Source organism: Melozone crissalis, unplaced genomic scaffold (genome assembly GCF_028551555.1).
Source record: "Melozone crissalis strain CALT ecotype California unplaced genomic scaffold, PUWL_Pcris_2 ptg000005l_1, whole genome shotgun sequence".
Classification (NCBI taxonomy): Eukaryota; Metazoa; Chordata; class Aves; order Passeriformes; family Passerellidae; genus Melozone; species Melozone crissalis.
Genome location: NW_026535783.1, coordinates 26,872,586 through 26,890,866, shown reverse-complemented (window position 1 = coordinate 26,890,866; position 18,281 = coordinate 26,872,586). Strand labels below are relative to the sequence as shown.

General features: G+C 40.7%; 1 protein-coding gene across 1 annotated transcript in view; it reads left to right on the top strand.

Annotated features, from left to right (window-relative positions):
• DGKQ (diacylglycerol kinase theta) overlaps positions 1-18,281 on the top strand; it is a 90,871-nt gene that overhangs the window by 9,551 nt on the left and 63,039 nt on the right. The window contains exon 4 of the mRNA XM_054289341.1: positions 16,427-16,506. Within this exon, the coding sequence (XP_054145316.1) occupies positions 16,427-16,506 (80 nt within the window). The remainder of the gene's footprint in view (positions 1-16,426; positions 16,507-18,281) is intronic.

Genomic DNA, 18,281 nt, shown 5'->3' with positions numbered 1-18,281 from the left:
AGAGCAGATTGTGTGTATAGTATATACACGTTTCTAAAGGATTAAAAAATACATGCTGATCAGCTCCTGTTCTTTTTGTATTTTTCCCCCTCTCCAGTGTTTTTAATTAAAGGTAACTTTCAATTTGTGAGAAGCCTGTTAGGAAACACTCCCAAGCAGAGAGTGAAACCTAACGTGTGTATATCACAGTGTGATAAGGAACATTTTGGAAGCACACTTCTTTTTTTTTTTTTTTTCTTAAGTGTTGCTACCACAGCATTCTTCCTTATTGTTGCCTGCTGTTGTCTCACTTGTGGAAGTTTGTTATTCAGTAGAGTACAGTCAACCCCTCATTTCACTTCCTGTTCTTATTTAAGCATTTTTATTTGCTTGGCTCTAGAGGAATGGGGGTGGGGCTGTGTGTATATTCATGCCTATTTATTCACATATATTTATGTGACTTTGTTGCTTTCTTTCCTGTTTAAGATTGAATATCAGTGGATTATTACCAGTGAGTTATTACCAGTGAATGCTACCATTACTTGGAAATATGTTTAGGATTATTAATGTGATGTGCTGGTATCACTTCCTTGGCTTCTTTTTAAATACCAGGTGTATGATTTAATTGTATGGCCCTTACTATTGTAAAAATATCATTATGTAAGATCTAAAACAACTAAAAGAATAAACAATGCTGTATTTGACCACAATTCAATCCATGCTTGAAGGTTTTCCATACACAATACTGCTAGAGACATTCTGAATATTTAGCTAAACTGATTTTCTGGTAAGAGATTATTGAATTATTGAATAATTTGAATTTTAGGGGTTAAAATAGGAGCATTGTGTTGTTCTGGAGGGTAGTATTAGGTTATGGTGGCTAGGAAATACAACATCCAGTTTAAGTGCAAGAATGCATAGAAAAAAAATCTCAGTTCCTCATTGCTTTTCTTTCTGCTTGGCAGCTTGTGTCACCTATTAGTGTCTTGGTTTGTCATGGTATAATTCAGGAAATTAGTCTTTCCTTTTTATGCAATACCTCCTCTGCAGAATGTGAAAATAATAACTGGTACACCTTGTTAACCAGAACACAAGAAATAATTCACTAACCAGTTTCTTAAGTGGTTCAAGCAAAAATACTTCCTCAGTGCTGAAACCATGATGTGGTTAGGATCTTTGCCTGGAATCATCATAAATACAAGGAAATGGGTAAGATTCCTCTAAACATGAAGATGGTGTGAGGGAAGTCTCTGAACATAAAGTGAAAAAACGGATTGCATTTGAGACTGTGAATGCTTTATTTCAGAATAAAAAAGTTTTTTTGTGAGATGACAGATTTTTTCAGAATCTAGTTAGGATGGCAGAGTGTAACTCATCACACATACAAATTTGCATGGAAAACTGACTAGGACTAGCAATCCTGGCATATATCTGCTATAAAAATAATCCCTTAGAATTAAAACAAATATGTGGGCTGAGCACCAACCTAGGAGAAGCTGCTTTTTCACATTCAACCTCTTGTCAGAACGGTATTGATACAGTGTACTGGAAAAGCTGATTTTAAAATCTTTGCATATTCACAAATATGCGCACGATTTAAAACTCCCAAGACACTTGTGGAGGTTGCTGCCCGGGTTTTGGGTGGATGCTGTTGATGTCCCGGCGCGTGGTGCAGCGCGGGAGCAGCTGTGCATGTGGGCTGTGAGCGGGGTCTGCCCTCGCTGCTGACAGCTGCCCGGGGTAGCAACAGCAGCCCTGCCAAAAAGGAGTCACAATCTCTTTGTCCTAGAAAATGGTTTTCGATTCCAGTTATGTTTGATGCTCCAACTCTCTGTCTGGATGCTGGGCAGACTTAATTCTGTTAACAGAAGATGCTGAGTGAGAAACCGAACACGTGATCCAAGATGAGGAGGTGTGAAAGAAGAGATGTAACCTTAAACAAGAAGAACTTAATAGATTCCTGTTTCAATTTCTGTGCAGAAATCAAGTACAGACTTACAGGCTTATATTTTCTCTTGTGAAGAAGTTAACCAGCAGCAGCTGGGACTTTTGGTTGCCAAGTCCTTTTTTAAAAAATAGGCTAAAGTAGAAGGTACAAATACTAGCATGTTAAAAATACTTTCAAAACAGCCAAATATAATGGTGTCCATTTTGGTTTTGACCTCTGTTATTCTGTTGCTATCATATTTCTTTCCAGAATAGCTCCTGTTTGGCAAATGCATAAAGATTTCTTGACATTATTGTATTTTTCATTCAAGCACTTTTTCTTCAGGTGAACCAAATAGATTATTTAAAACTAAATCCATAAGATAATGGAGATATATTACATTTTTTTGGTTTTTCTTTCTTACGTTTACTTTTGCTTAGCTCAGTGTAACTTTTTTCTTAAATATGCTGTCCTGGGAAACTTTAAGAACCTTTCAGTGTGTGTTGATAATTCATGTGCATAAATTAATAGCTGATTATGCTACATAGTAAATTAAGATCGAGTGCTACAAGAACTTTCTCTGTCTGATCAATTGAGAAGACCACACCAAACGACACTAAAATGAAATTAATGTATGAGCCTTGATATAATTTGGTCCCTCTTTGGGAAAGATTTATGTCTTTTCACAGAGAGAATTTGAGGTTTAGTGTTTATGGACAGAGTTATTATATTTTTGGAAGTTCTGGTGTACTCATCAGTGGTATATATAATTTGTACTGCAGGTTTCTTTTGTCCATATAGATGTAAACATTCATCTTCTATGAATTTTGTATGATCTTAGATACATGAAAGACTGTTGCTTTAATTCAGGAGAAATATAGTCGTCAGTCTCATCAGTGACTCAAGCCTAAGTGCTGGAACTAAAATGCTCACACTTTCTTAAAAAGAATCTTACAAAAATACTTTAGGTGAATGAAACGAAGAATCAGGATTTTTTAAAAAATCGTGAGATCAGCACTTTCAATTTGCCTTCTGGAAATAGTGCCTGGTGAGTGTTTTGTTTTCCTGATTCACCACTGTGTGAATCATTTGCCTGTAGTTTCCTCCATGTCAATAGCTTTGTAGTAACCACACTGGAGAAAATACTGAATGTACTTACCCAGTTGGCACAGGATTCTGTTTCTTTGCTTTCTGCATTTTTCCTATTGTTTTATACACTTCTGAGTGTGATGCAATTGGAAATGAAGCCATATAGGAACGACAAGTAAAGGTTGCCTTGGCCGCTCTGGGGTATCTCGGTTTTTTCCTTGTTCTGTGTTGCTGGGAAGTATTGAGATGCCTTAGAAAATCCAGAGATTACCAAAATTGAATGTGGAAGCAAATTTATTATGGGTTTATGTCGATTAATAATGGGACCTACATTTTAAATGTATCCAACTTTCCTTGAAAAATTGTAACTGTGCTGTGGAGGTTTGTGGGTGCTACTGCAAGTAAGCTTAGCAGTGATTTTTCTTCTAGTATCTTCAGGATTTTTTATTATATATTTATGTTCTGTGTTCAGTTTTTAAGCAGCAGAAGAGGGATTGCAAACCTTCTGTCTGCTAGTTATATCACTGAGTGGAAAAGATTGTGTTTATGTGAAATGCTGCCTGGGTCCACACATAGCATCGTATGTGTATTTTGGAGGGAATTCTCTGTTTCCCCCACTGCTAAGAGCGTAGAGCTAACTCACTGAGTTCCTGTGTGCACAGGATACACGTGGGGCTCACTCGGTGTGTCCCTGGTGATATGCCCCATAGGTGCAGAACTGGTGGGCATTACAGCTGTCTGTAGCCTGTAGTGTGGAGAATGTCTCCAAGTCTTTGGGCGCTGTGAGTGTCCAGGCAGCTGTGTCAATATCACATTTTTCTGCCAAAATTCTGTCACAGCTTATGAAGTCCTACTGTGCATTAAGTTCAGCTAAGATCCACCTTGTTTATTTCAGTGTAACTCAGATTCTTCTTTTTCAAAGTTGGAGATGTGCTACTGTTATTTCCCTTTTACATGTGTGGAGGCATTTCAGTGTAGGTATGTCTAATGTAGCAGAAGCGATAACAGGACTGTTTTTGCACAGGACACGTCTGTGTTGTTGTTGAGGAGGATGACCCTGACATGGCAGTGTGTGGATTGATTTGTGCTGTGCTGGGTAACAAGTGACAGTGGTGCAGGAGGCCACATGTGTGAGGGCTGGAACCTTGCAGTGTTCGTGCAGGCTGCCTAGCCATGATCACCTCGTGAAGTCAGCAAGTCTAAGGGCCAGGTGCTGCAACTGGCAGGTGGCAATCCCAGGCACAAGTACAGACTGGGAGAAGAAGTCATTTCACAGCAGCCCTGTGGTGAAGGACCTGAAGTTGTGATGGATGAAGAGCTGGACTTGAGCTGGCAATACCAGAATCAAGCACATCCTGGTCTTCATCCAAAGCAGTGTGGCCAGCAGGTCAAGGTAGGTGATTCTGTTCCTTTACTCTGCCCCTGTGAGACTCCACCTGGAACACCGCATACAGCTTGGGATCCTCAGCACAAGAAAGACATGGACCTCTTAAAGTGTGTCCAGAGGAAGGTGGGGAAGATGATTGGAAGGATGGAGTACCTCTGCAATAAAGACAGACTGAGAGCTGGGGTTGTTCAGCCTGGTGAAGAGAAGGCTTTCAGTACCTTAAGAGGAGGTTATAAAAAAGGAGGAAGAGGGACTTTTTATATGGGCAGATAGTGACAGGAAAGGAGATAATGATTTTGAACTGAAATAGAGCATCTTTAGATTAGATGTTAGGAAGAATTTCTTTGCCCAGAGGCTGGAACAGGTGGCCCAGAGAATACCTCATTCCTGAAGATGTACAAGGCCAGATTGAATGGTCTGGTGAGCAACCTGGTGTGGGGAATGGCACTATAAATTGAAACTACATGTTCTTCGAGGTCCCCTTCGGCACTAACAATTCCATGATTCTGTGATGAAGTTTTTGTTGCAAGGATGCTTGCAGTAAATGTCGAATGGTTTTAGTGCATTTTCCTTTAAATTGAGGGCTGGATCAGTCTTTGCTGTAATTTTTGTTGTCCTGTTCTGAATGCTGTAAGCTGTAGCTCTTTGTTTTGACCAGTAGCTGTAAGTCAGCTGGACAGTGCTGATAAACAATTGACAAAGTTTCTCTTTGTAAGGCATCACCCTGAAAACAGTGACTTGGCGAGGCTGTTGCAGACAACAGCTGCAGGGAGGTAAGCATTTATGACTCTGGTGTGCATGCCCTGCAGTAGGTGGTTCTGTGGTCCAGCTGGATCTTCCTTGTTCTTCTGGTTTTAACCATTTCATGTTTCTCTGCCCCTCCTGTCCAATTTCATCTACGCATGCTGCCAAGCTGGCCCATCTCTGCTGCAGCCCCTGGGCTTCAGTTGGTTGCACGGGCAGTCTGCAGCAAAAGACATAAGAGGCACCAGCTTAAGACAGAGCCAGGAGAAATTTCTGATTGCTAAATGGTCTTCAAGAGTCTTTTAGTGGTATCTGGTACTTGATTTTCTTTTCACCATTGCATCTTGCTGAAACTGGGAGTTGGGTGTCATTGGAGGACCTTCTTCTTTGAAGGTTGTTGGGATGTATGGCCTTTCACTGCATGTGCAGGGAGTGCAATCAGAAGTTTTTCTGTCAGCCTTCAAACCAGCTTGACCCTTTCTAGCTGTGTAAAGGCTGCAGTCTGGAAAACCTGGAAAAAAGCCACAACTGTGTTACATGGTCTTGCATCTGGCTTGTGTGGGCAACCTTCATCCTTCTGCCTGTACAGAAGAGTGCTCAAGTACTTAATTGTTTGCACTCGGACAGATTTCTGTGGTTCAGAGAAAATTTCTTTTCAGGCTCCTGTCTTCAGCATCCCTGAAGACTGCTGATAGCTGGTGTGGTTGGGAGCCTGCTGGGAGAAGAGTCACAGCCTGTGGTCTATTGCTGTTACGTTGTTGGTGGCAAGAACTGTGTCCCTCCAGGCTCCCTGTGCAGCTTCACATTGTTAGTGGGAGACCTCTTCCCCTGAAGGACCTCTTTCTCTTAGAATTGTCAGGAGATGTTTTGCTGAACTCTCTCCCCTGATGTAGCCCTCTTGGAGATTTTTTGTTTTCCATCAGTGAGCCAGCACCTTGTCCCATGGCACTGTCCTGCCTTTGGCCTAATCTTCAAGAAAAGAGAAGGTGTTAGTTCTTTCTGGATGTGAATGCAAGTTTGAGACTAGCCATCTTCCATCTCTCTGAAGAAGAAAACACTCCTAATATTGGGGACTAAATTTAGTAACTAAATCAGTAACTAAAACTGCATGCCTCTGAAACTCTGTGTTCATCCTAATTTCACTGGTGGTGAGTCTGATCCAGCTGTCTTTTAAGAGGGAAAAAAGTAAAGTCTATGCAGAACTCATCTTTCTCATAAAATTTCACAGAACAGTATCACAGAATAGTTTGGGCTGAAAGTGCTCTTAAGGATTATCTAGCCCAACACCCCACTCCCACACATCCCACACAATAAGCAGGGATTTTCTCAACTAGATCAGGTTTCTCAAAGCCCTCTTCAACCTGACCTTGAATGTTCCCAGAGATGAGGCATCTACCAGCTCTCTGGACAAGCTGTGCCAGTGTTTCACCACCTGTATCATACCAGATTTCTTCCTTACCCCCAGTTCAAATCTACCCTCTTCTAGTTTAAAAGTATTACCTCTTGTCCTATTGCAATGGGCCCTGCTATCTTTCTTATATGTCCCATTTAAGTATTGAAAAGCGGCACTGAGGGTCTCCCTGGAGCCTTCGCTTTCCAGGCTGAACAATCACAAGTGTCTCAGCCTCTCATAGTAGAGTTGCTCCAGCCATGTGATATTTTTTGTGGCCCTTCTTTAAGACCTGTTCAAATGTATCCATTCTTTCTTGTGCTCAAGATCTCAGGGCTGGCTGCAGCATTCCAGGCAGGGTCTCATGAGAGCAGAGCAAAAGTTCAGAATCCTTTCTCAGTTTTTTGTCCACTGACATTCCCAAGTGCTTCTCAGCAGCGCTGCTCTTTTTCTGTTCACATCTCAGCCCATATTCACTTGGCCATACTGTGCAGACTGGAAAGAGAGTGGACTGCAGCATCCTAACTGGAGTGGATAGACCCTCTTCAGTGTATAGACATAGCTGGCAGGGTGTCTAGATTTTCTGATGGCTGTGGAGGTAGAAAAGCCTCTTGGCCAAATGGAGATGGCTGCTTTTGCTACTGTGGCACAACTTCTCTGTGCAGTTTTCTCCTGGAAATGCGAAGCCTTGGTGGGACTGAGCACACAGTGTAGGTGCCTTTGTCTCCAGTTGTTGGTGTTCTGGCTTTTCCTGCTTAGCAGGATCTAAGAAACCTGCTCTGGGTAAAGTCAGGAGATGGGAAGATGGAGAGAGTTCTGTTTTGGCAAGTGAGGTTCCTTTAGTTCGTGTGTCAATACTTGTTTTACGGTACTAGGAGGATGGAGAAGCAGGTTGCTGTGTTGTAGGCTTCAGGGATGCGAGAGTGAGAAGGGCTTATGTAGCCCAGGTGCTTTGTGAGGCTAGTACAATACAAGCAAACCTACTATAACCAAATGATTGACATTTCAAGTATATCACCAAACTTACCTGACTGTTTTCTTAATAAGTAGCTTGTCTTTTTTTCACTTGTCTTGTTACTTTGTTATTTTCTACCAGCATGTTTGAAATACAAACGAATAGAAATTCAGATATGCTGCCTTGAAATTTTAGAGGTCAGATGCTACAAAAGCATTTCTTTGGAGTATCTGTACCTATAAAGAGATGTTCTCATGCAGATAATTCTGGGAATATAAAGTGCAAGGCAATTCACATAGTGTGGAGGCAAACTGCATTTTTATCAAACAGGGCATATACTGGTATCTCCTTTTAAAGGAGAAGCAAATATGACTGGTTAGCTTACAAGACCAGAGAATCCCAGAGAGAGAAAAGAGCTGTTGAATACAAGTGAACTATAAGGATACTCAGCAGCTCTCTGAAAAACCTTAACAAGGTTTTCATTTCTTTTGGATTTTCTGAAGAAGAGTATTTACAGTGTAGTGTCAAGCACACTGTAAGCAAAGCCTGAAGTTTCTCACTGCAGTGAGAAAGGAGAGTCTTTTTAATGCTTAACTTCTTAAGGATTTCAGGAGACTTTTCCATTCCTCTCTCACCATTGTTTGAAATGTTTTGGGAAGACCAAAGCTTCTATGACAGCTTTCCTGGTGACATTTAGCAAGCATTGCACAACAGAATTCTGAGCTTAAACTAGGCTGTGTTTTTGTCTGAGAGAGCGCACCATTATTGCATACAGGTCTTTGCATGTTTCTGCTGAATTGGGAAATAAGCTGGTGAAGTCCATGTGCTGCATCCAGCATTCCTTTCAGTGAATAGTCACAGTATTCAGACTGGCCTGTGGTCACAGTTGTAAATGAAAGGCTAAAAGTGTCTATGTTGGCAAGCTGATACAATGGAAAAGTAGCTCAAAGCTGTGTAACAAATGTAAAAATTGAGTCCCACAAACTTCCAGTAAAATGAAAGTGTTGCTTTTAAGTTACTCCTGAAAATAGTGACTGCTCCACCAGCTTGAATGATCCTGTCTGGATAAGCAGTCTGGTGTTTTTGATATAATTTAAGAACACTGTGATAGAAAAAATAAAAATATTTTTCTCCAATTTGTGACTAATTAGCTCATGGGCATTTTCTGAAAGCTATTGTCTTGTAACTGTCAATGGATCTCTTCAGTGAACGCAAAGGCAGTCCTGATGAACAAAATAAGCCTGCTTGCACACCAAGGACAACTTCAGAAGGGAGTGATAAAACCCCTGAAGGAGAGAGGTGGATTAAACCTGTATTTTGGCTTCTGTTATGTCAGGCACATGCTATCGAAGAGCAGGCAGAGGAGAGGAAATAACCTACTTAATTTTGACCAAAATAAAACTTTGTTTTGAAAGAGTTAGATTGACTGAGGCTGAATTGTCTTGGTGCCGATATGCCCTTTAAGTCCCACGGATTCATTGTTTGGAAAGTAGAGACTGTTATTGTTGTCTTGCATAACAGCTTTGAAGCTTTGGTTTGCTCCCTGGCTTCGCTGGATTTCTTGTTTGTTTTCCTGTGTCCATCTGCAGGCAGTTGTCCTTCCTCCTTCCGACTTTTAAGCCTGCTGCAGTAGCTGTGCCTCCTGCAGTGGCCATCTTTGCCTTTGTGTGCGTGGGGCACTTTTATTAACTAATTGGGGCAAGCTGATTCTTCCATGTTCAGCACTTCCGTACCCATTTTCCTTCCCCAAGCAGTCGTCAACAGCTTCTCTGCATAAGCCAGTGCTGCAATTTCATGACTATGCATCCTGGCAGAACCAAAGTGGAAGTTGTGGCATCTCTGTGAATCACGGCAAGCAAATTGGGATTTTTGAAAGCCCTTCCAGGTCCTGGAGTAAAGCAGTTTGGTTTACAGACCCACCAGAAAGCAGAGAGCCCTGCTGTGTTTCAGGGCAACCCTGGGGATATTGGCTGGACTGAACAAGTATTTACATCTCTTTCCTGAATAAGAGGGACAGTAAAAGAACAGCTTGTTTTCTCATATTCTAGCAGTGATTGACAGTGCCCTTAAAAAAAGCCGTTTTTTCAGTTGCTGAGCACTATCTTGTTTTGTTTGTGGTTTTGTTTTTTCAGTGAGGGGAGGGGTGAGAGTAACTACTTTAAAGGCTCTAGTGTATGCAAATTCAAATACTTTCTCTTATTCTGGATGGTTGAATGCATTATATAAGTCAGTGACTTACAGAACAAAGATTGGTAATAATTGCATCTGTTTATGAGAAATATTTATATTGCTAGAAGTACTGATGGCTGTCTGTTCAAAGCACTAAGCTTTACAGAAAGCCTGGTAATGTTTTACCCTTAATTCATTATTTCATTTTGATAAAAACAAGATGAATGCTACATGGTCAAATTTATAATCTGGTGTATTGACTTGAAGTTAGAAATCTTTGACTTTGGTAAATTGTTATGCTTTAGCAAACTGATAGTAGTCGTGCTGATTTACAGCATGTGAGAATCTGACCCTAACTCTACAGACTGTATAGTCAGATGTAGCTGTAGTGCACTCTTAGCAGTAATGCTCTCTTTACTGGAGCTACTGAAAATGAAAATTACTGGAAGTATTGAAAATAAATTCAGTAGTCTCTGCTGGAATGAATTACCCCTCTGGAGTAAATGGTAAGAGCCATTATTCTCTCTGTAGTACCTGTTGCATTTGAAACATAGCCATTCTTGCTGTGAAGGCACAAGGCTTGGAACTGCCCTGCACATCCTCCTGCCCTGAGGAAACTGCACCCAAATGTCATTTGTTGCAGAGGTTGCTGCTCTGTTGCACCAGGCGAGTGGTAAGGTAAAAGATGCCTATGCTGTCACCTTTCCAAGAGGTCCACTGAACCCAGCTTTCTGGGAAACAAAAACTAAAACCTACCCTTGGTGCTTGTCACCCTGGAGTTTGCAGTCATGGCACTGTTGGCTCTTGGAACCATCTGCTGTCAATGCAGGCTGTGGCCAAAGCCACCACAAGGTACATGTCCTTTTGCCAACTGTGGGGAGCTAGACTTCTTATGTACACCTTCTGGACTTCTTGTGTACCCTTTTGTGGCAATCAGAGCTTGGGCCTGTTGTGGCTTGCTGCAGTCTCATGACAGCTAAGTCTGGAAATGTGTGGTGGGAAGTGTTAAGGGGCATAGACCTGTCTTTTCAGAGAATTATCATTCTTTGGTAGAAAACGTTGCTTCTTACAGCTGCTGGGACTTGTTCAGATGAAAAAAGAAGGATGTGACTACAGATGAGTTTAATTTGATATGTGAAATACACTAAAGGGCTGAAGGTTGTCATATGGAAAAGGAGGACAGAGATTCTTGGGATGTGGAAGTTTACTTGTGAGTACAGAGACACACTTCAGTGTAGGAGTTAAGTTATACTTTAGATACGTAATGAGGACTTTGTTCATATTTCTTCAACTTTTTTTGTTAAAAATAAACTTTTTAAGATGATGTATTTAGATAATCTATAACACCTCTAGACACGTGTTGTTGAAAAAACCCAAATTGTTCAATATTTCATCTGGTAGAAAATTCATTTTATTTCATCCTGTAAAATCTTCATGTGCTTAGGAAGATATAAACAACATTCCCCTGGCCACCCAAATCTAGTGCCAGAGCCAGCTGGTAACCATAACCACAGCCTTTTCTTAGCCTTGCTTTTCTGAGCATCTTAGTAGAAGACAGATATAAACAAAGATATTGTATATGGAAGGTTCCCACTGGAACTGAAAGTTGGCATTCACAGTGTGTGAAATGCTAAAATAAAAACACACTGACTGTGTGCGTGGGTCTGGGTGTCAGATAAAAGCGATAGAGGGAGGCAGGGAGCTCAGTCAAGGACTGACATGGATTTGTGGCAGTGTGGGGGATTGTGCTTCCCAGCTCTTCCATTAACAGTCCACAACCTCCTCTACAAAGGCCAGTGCTGAGATGAGAGCTCACGCTGACACCAGCTGCTGAGGATTACAGAAGTATATTTCAGTCTCATTTTATTGCTTGGGGTGGTTGAATGTAAAGTAATGGTTATGAAGGGGAGGAAAAGTTCTCTCACAAGCTGCTGAGTCTTTAGTCAGCTTTTACAGATAGGCATGAAAGGGTCTTAGAGCTGTAATGGTGCATCCAGGGAAATATGTGCCCCTTGTGTAATTGTCAAAGAAAGGCAACTTGAATGCTAGGTGTTGTTAGGAGAAGACTGGGGAGGAGTGGCAGAAAAGCCACCTCTGTGCCACAGCAGAAAGTCAGCCTGCTGGCTCTCTCCAGATGTGCAATGGCTGAGCTGCTGCCGAGTCTGTAGGTGTCTGATGCGGCGTTAGATCTTGAACGTGACATTTTCCTTTCTCTGCTTTATTTTAGTCCTCTTATAATTCTTTCATGTAATCTGTGTACATTTATAGGGCTTTTTGTAGAGGACTGTAGAGATTTTCCATTTATGTAATACTCCTACATATATCAGGCCATTTGTTCTAGTAAACTCTCCAAGACAGGGACTTCTTCCAAGTCTTACGTTTAACAAGATGCCTCAGAGAATTACTGCACTTAATTTAGTTGTATTTATATCCACATTAATAAGCTGTGTATGTTCTTTAATGCATTGCACTTCAATTTTCCAGAAACGAAAAATTTTTGTAAAAAAAAAAAAATTAAAAAATTTATCCTCTCTGGAGAACAATTTGATAATTCTACTTATTAAAATGCTTAGCGAATGCAAAGTTAGACTTCAGTGTTAAAGATAAAAGAAAAAAATAAAACCTAACATGTTAAAATACAAATATACAAATAAATTTCTTTTTAAAAAACACCAGAACTGAATCATGGTGAGTATTTTTCCAAAGAGGAAACAAAAGTAATTTTTAACACCACCTAGACTTTTCCTCCAGACTGAGTGGTCTTTTCAAAAGGGGGAGAAGTTTATGTGTTATATTTGATATTTCATGAGCAATTCTCACCCAGAATTCTCACCATTTGCATAGGACACCAATATATAGCTAGAGTCCCTACAGGGCATAATTCCTTGTTTTCTTCTTCCTAGGTTTGGATTCTGGTTTGAAGTCTGTCTTGAGAACAGAGAGAAAAATGCTTTTGTGGAAAAAGTGTGACATATTGGAGGGTATAAATAGCCATCCTTTTTCTAAGAAGTGTTACACAGCTCATGAGTTACTGTGATTCCCAGCTTTATGTCCCGCCTTGCTGGAGAGAGATGTTTTCTGTTTCTTTTAAAGTGTGTTTTGGAAAGGTGCTGGCTGTACCTTCCATGAGTTGCCCTATGTACACATGGCCTTTATTAAAACACCAAGTCACACAGAATGTGGTAGGAAAAGTGTCCCAGGAAGTGATGGCTTATGGGCAGAGCCTGCTGTAAAGCCAGATCTTGTGCTCCGTGTGGGCAGGCAGCAGCATTGTGGTGCGCAGTGTCCAGATGGCTTCTTGCTGAGCATCGGCAAAACCTAATTTTTCACAAGAAGGAAGTAATTTATAGTTGAATAGCAGAAGGTAAACTTATCAAATATGGTTGGTGCAGTATGCCTGACCAGATGCTTGGAAAGACCTCTATAGAGCCCCCTAAACCTTTAAGTAAATGTTTTGTACAGTGTCTGAAAGCTGCAATTCAATGGCTTTCTTTTGACTTACACAACCCATAGATGTTTCTGCTTGTAGCTAGCTCATCACTTAATTTGTATGGATCAAGAAATCTTCATCCTTTAAAAAGATTCACCTATCCTCTTCCTTTAAATGCTTTTTCCTCAGAATTTTGCATTTCATCTACTGAAAGTTCACACACATTGTCTTTTGGCTTGTTTTTCCTAATGAAAGGTCACCCCTTAAAACCCACAAAACCTCTCCTAGCTGTCAGAACTTAAGACCTAATTAAGCCTCTCTGGGGCTATTGATAGGCATGTAGGATTCTGCCACCTCCCCACCCCACCCCTGAAATTGCTAATGCTTCCGCTTGCTGCCATTTTGGGTTCTCTTCTTTCTATGTGGAATGTGCAAAATAAAAACAAATTGGTGACTTGTAGGAGTAATTTCACCCCCTGAGGAATGTGACAAGCAGAGGAGGAGTTGTGTGAGTAGCTCCTGAAAAACGTGTGAAAATCTTTCACTGAGAATGTTACCTTCTATGTTTGGGCACTGTTTGTCTCCTGCTGTTTGTCTCCTGATATTCCTTAATTTGATTATTTTCAAATGCTTCAATTTTCTGGCTGACATTTTAGGAAGCTAATTCTTTTCTGTGTTGTCCTCTTCTGTATGCATTCAAACCTTTATGCACCTTCCTATTTTGCTCCTTGTCTGAAACAATCCTTCACTGTTTGGTTTTACTGATTCTCTGAAGCTGCTGACTTAGTATGCTTTTCTGTGTCATGAGGTATTTCCTTATCTGAACCATATGTTACTGTCTTTATACAGGACCATGTTTTGCTGGATTTGTCAGTGCAACGATAAAATTGTGGAACTGATTGGCTTGGGTTGTGGTATGTGTACTGACTTGGGTTGTCTAAATAAGTAGAGAACACTTCTCAAAGTCCATGGGAGGAACATCTTTTCCATGAGCTGGTTGTCTGGATTCCCTAGGGTATTTGGGAAGGGCTCAGTTGACTTGTGTATTGAGTTTGTGTGCACTTAAATCTAATAGCCACTTAGAGAGGGTGGTCTTGCAGACTTCAGTTGCCTGCTGCATCTTGCAGATCAGAAAATTCTTGTGACCAATCTGTACCACCATGCTCTCTGCTTTCCTTTCTAGCCAACCTGCTTCTGAACTAGAAAAACGAGGGAAAACTGTGTCATTACGCTGAATATCATTAGTCACTGCTGATTCCTCTTTGACTAGCTTTCACCTTTTTATGAAATTCTTTACACTTGCTTGTTTATATTTGAAGCTTCATGCTCTGCTTTTCATGGGTCAGAGCCATGAGAACCTTTGTCACAACACTTCTGCCTTCAGAGGGCATTTCCCCTCACCTAGCCAGGTCAGGTAAATGTTGGGCACCACTCTGAGACAGTGACTAGATTACCTAAACAAGTGGCTGAGGCAGATGTCTTCAGGGTATGAGTGACAAATTTCATACTATAGGTGGGCATGGGCAGGTGGCCTTTGACCCTTTTCTCCTGTAGCTCCTACAGACCTGCTCTCACCACAGGCAGGTGACCTTCCTAAGAGCATCAGTAGAAATACTGCTGACCCCTAAGGAAGGAGCAAGTTTAATTATGTTATCATTATATAACCACTATGTCCATGTTGAGAAAACACTTATCAGCAATGAGGATTCACCAGTTCTCTGTATGGACTCATACTTGTTTTCTGGAGCAGGAGATGCATCTCCTCTGCCTGGGTAATGACTTTGGTTTCCTCTGCACTGGTAGGCTCTGTGCTCCTCCCCACCACAGAGATCACCTCCCAGCCTGTTAAGCAACTCCATTTGCAGCTGCAAGAATCCACTTCATCATCCTTTCTTTGGCTGTTTCTTTCCCTGATCTTCCTTATTTGGTTGGAAACAGCCATAAACCTTAGAGATGCACGTAACGCTTCATAGCACCCAGCAGAAGATTTGGTTCTGTTGCTTCCCACTTTATTTCATCAGTGCAATAACCATTCTGGGTTCAACCATGGATGACGAATAACACGTTTGAATGCAGTAGCGACTTGCAGTTCTTCTTTTTCTGACTTGTAGAATAATGAAAAAAAAAGTGCTTACTGCTCATATTAAGATGGGTGCCAAGAGGAAAGGTGTCATCCTTTTTGTGCTACTAGAAGGAAAATTTACTTAGTGTGGGCTAGCAATAAGCTCTTTAGAGAAGTGGACCTGGATTTTAATGCTTCAGTTGGCCTGGAGAAGTGTGCAATCAAAAGTCAATGAGCTGGAGAAAGGGGAGGAGAGGAAATGGACTGCTTTTGGCGGCACTAGCGCATACAGCCAGTGGCAGCAGTGGACTGCATATGGGAAATTTGAAGCACTTGGGGTGTTGTCAGATACTTGGGGAGCTTAGGAAGTGGTACACTGTGCTTGGGAAAAGCAGGGAGGGGAAAACCCCCTGTGTACAGCAACAGTTGCTACTGGCAAGCCATCTTCTGCCCCGGCACTGGGAGAGGTGCGAGCTTCCACTCAGGATGTCGGGAGCTGAGCACCTGCACAAAGCTTCACGCTTGAACTGGTGGAGGTTAATTCTGAAAGAAAGAGGACTCTAAATCCATAGCTGCACAGCTTATTAGTTCCTAATTAATCAGAGGTGGTGAGAATGAAATAAAGAATTCCTTACTTTCTTCACATAGCTTAATGTAATGCAAATTCATGGTAAAAAGCTGTGAAAAATATCTCCTCCATGAGAAATGATCTTTTAAAACACTGTCATGCTTGAAAGCATGCTTTGTGGAGCTTGGATGAAATTATAAACCTGTAATAAAAGAAATATTTAGTTACTCTTGACTTTCAAAGCTCCTATAATTGGCAACCTTCATCCACTATACTCAGTTTGTAACAATACTTTGTTTTCTCACATTTATGTCACATGCACTAGCTTGTAGAATAATTCACTTGCAAACATGTCCTTCTGCTTTGGCTACATCAAAGAGCTGTTTTGGACTGTTTAAAACTTTTTTTTTAAATTTAAGAACTCATTTTGATGCTCATGAAGAGAGAGAGTGTGGGAGGACATTACTTGTGTTAGGCTTCTACTGTTCTGGGATAAGCTGTCCTTCCTTTTCCATTGCCAGCATCTTAGTAGCAAAACAACTTGGAGTGCATGCACTGCTCAGGGTGTGATAGTTGTGTACATTCTCAAACCTAGGGGATAACAAATGTGTTTAAAAAGATGTATTCCTAATTGTATTTTACTCCATTTTTGGTTTTGTTTGATTGTGTTTCTTAAAGTCCCTTGCTTCTGAAGAGTTGCTCATGGTTCTTATTTTATTTCCACAGTTTGCAACTTCATGTCTCATGAAAAGTGCCTCAAGAATGTCAAGATACCATGCTCATGTATTGCTCCCAGCCTTGTAAGGGTGAGTTAAGACACTGACTTGTCTCCTTCTTGGGGTAATACCACACATTTATCAGTAATGAACATGCTGCTGTATTAGCAGTGGGTTGTTTTCATATCATAATGCAAAAATTGTATTAGTCATCACTAAAGCTTTTATAGCTGCTCACAGGCAAAGCTACACTTCCTTTGAGAAGTCTGCTATGAGCAACTGTAGATATTCTGCCTTTGAAGACCAGTTATTTGCATTCTTTAAATGTTACTAGATGTTCTTACTGTGTGTCATTACCTGGAAGTTTTGCAATAAAGTACTTGCTTTCAGATGGCTTGTGACCTCCTCCCACAAGACTTTATGTGTAAGAGATTGATTCAAAGGGTGTGGAACATGAATCAACCTTACAGAATATAATAGGATGCAACTAAGGTCCTAAGAAGCTAAACTGAAGAGAAAATGAAGTGTGTTATCCACTTGGGAAAGGATGACAGAAGAGGAACGGAAGGGGAGAAGGACGTGAGAAATTTACTAGAGAAGTAGTAAAACAGTACAAATACCTTAAGGCATTACCTTACCTTTGTATTTGTAATGTTTTAGTACTTCTCTAGTAATACCACAGCAAGAAGTCGAATGAGACCTGGCTGTAAAATCAGTCATGTTCATTACAGACCTTGCTGACTCAAAGCACGTTTATGGGAATCCATCGTGTAGACCTGTGAAGGGAGCTGATTCCCTTCTTTGTGTCATAAAACATTTTGCCAGCTCCTTTTTGTTGTGGAAGCCTGTGTAGGGGATAAGATGTGGAAGTTTGAAAACAATGTGCAATTTGAGTTACAGGGACTGGATGAAGAGAAATTATCCATTTGTTTTTCTTGAATATGCTTTGTCTAGGTGATAAAGCTGCTAGGCTGTGCCAACACAAAGCTTTGCTTTTTATCTTCTTTTACTTTTCCTCTTTCCTTACATACTTTTAATCTTGAGAAGTGTCAGAAAGGTGTCTGATATGTAGAAATTTGCCAGTGAAACAGTAAGAAATACTGCTGTCTTAGAACCCATGGTAAAGAGACATGTAGGTAGTGAGAAGTGCTTTTACTAAGAATTAGCATTGTCTGCTGTTTCAGTATGTTGACAATCAGTCATTGTAGCAAAAAGAATAGTGAATCAGATGATATAGGTATATACAAGGGCCTTTGAGAGGATGGCAAAAATCCAACTGGAAAATAGTAATTTAATTCAGAGTGTGGGTGTTGTAAACATTTATGACTGCTTCTTTTGTGGATTTGCTCTAAATTTAATTCATTGTTCAAAATAGTATTTTTTCCTTTGCTTTTATATGGTAAAAGTCCTCAATTTAAACTTAATTAATGTTCCCATTTGCATCAGTTGTAGACGTCAGTGTAATTTTTTTCTCTTGTCAGTCCTTGTAATCTATCTGCCCTGAAATGTTTATCTTGTGATTTATCTGTAAACAATAAACACAAATTGTACTGCACAGCGAGGATAGTTATTTGGTGCTGTTGTCAGTCTTTGAAACTGTTTGCAGTTCAGCGTTGCTGTGTTTAGCTCTATGAGTCTTCTGTGTTTTCTGTCTTGAGCTGTAATGATTTTATTTTGAAAACTCTGGATTGTACTGTTCGTTCTGGACAGTCATGTCCTCCTTGACGTGGTCATCCGAGCTGCATTAATCCTGATCAGCTGTACAAGTGAAGGCTGCCATATGGGAGGCGTCGTTTTGCATGCAGGCTCTGTCAAAGCAAATACCAGACTTGGCATTTGCGTAAAAAATATAACGGAGCGAAAAA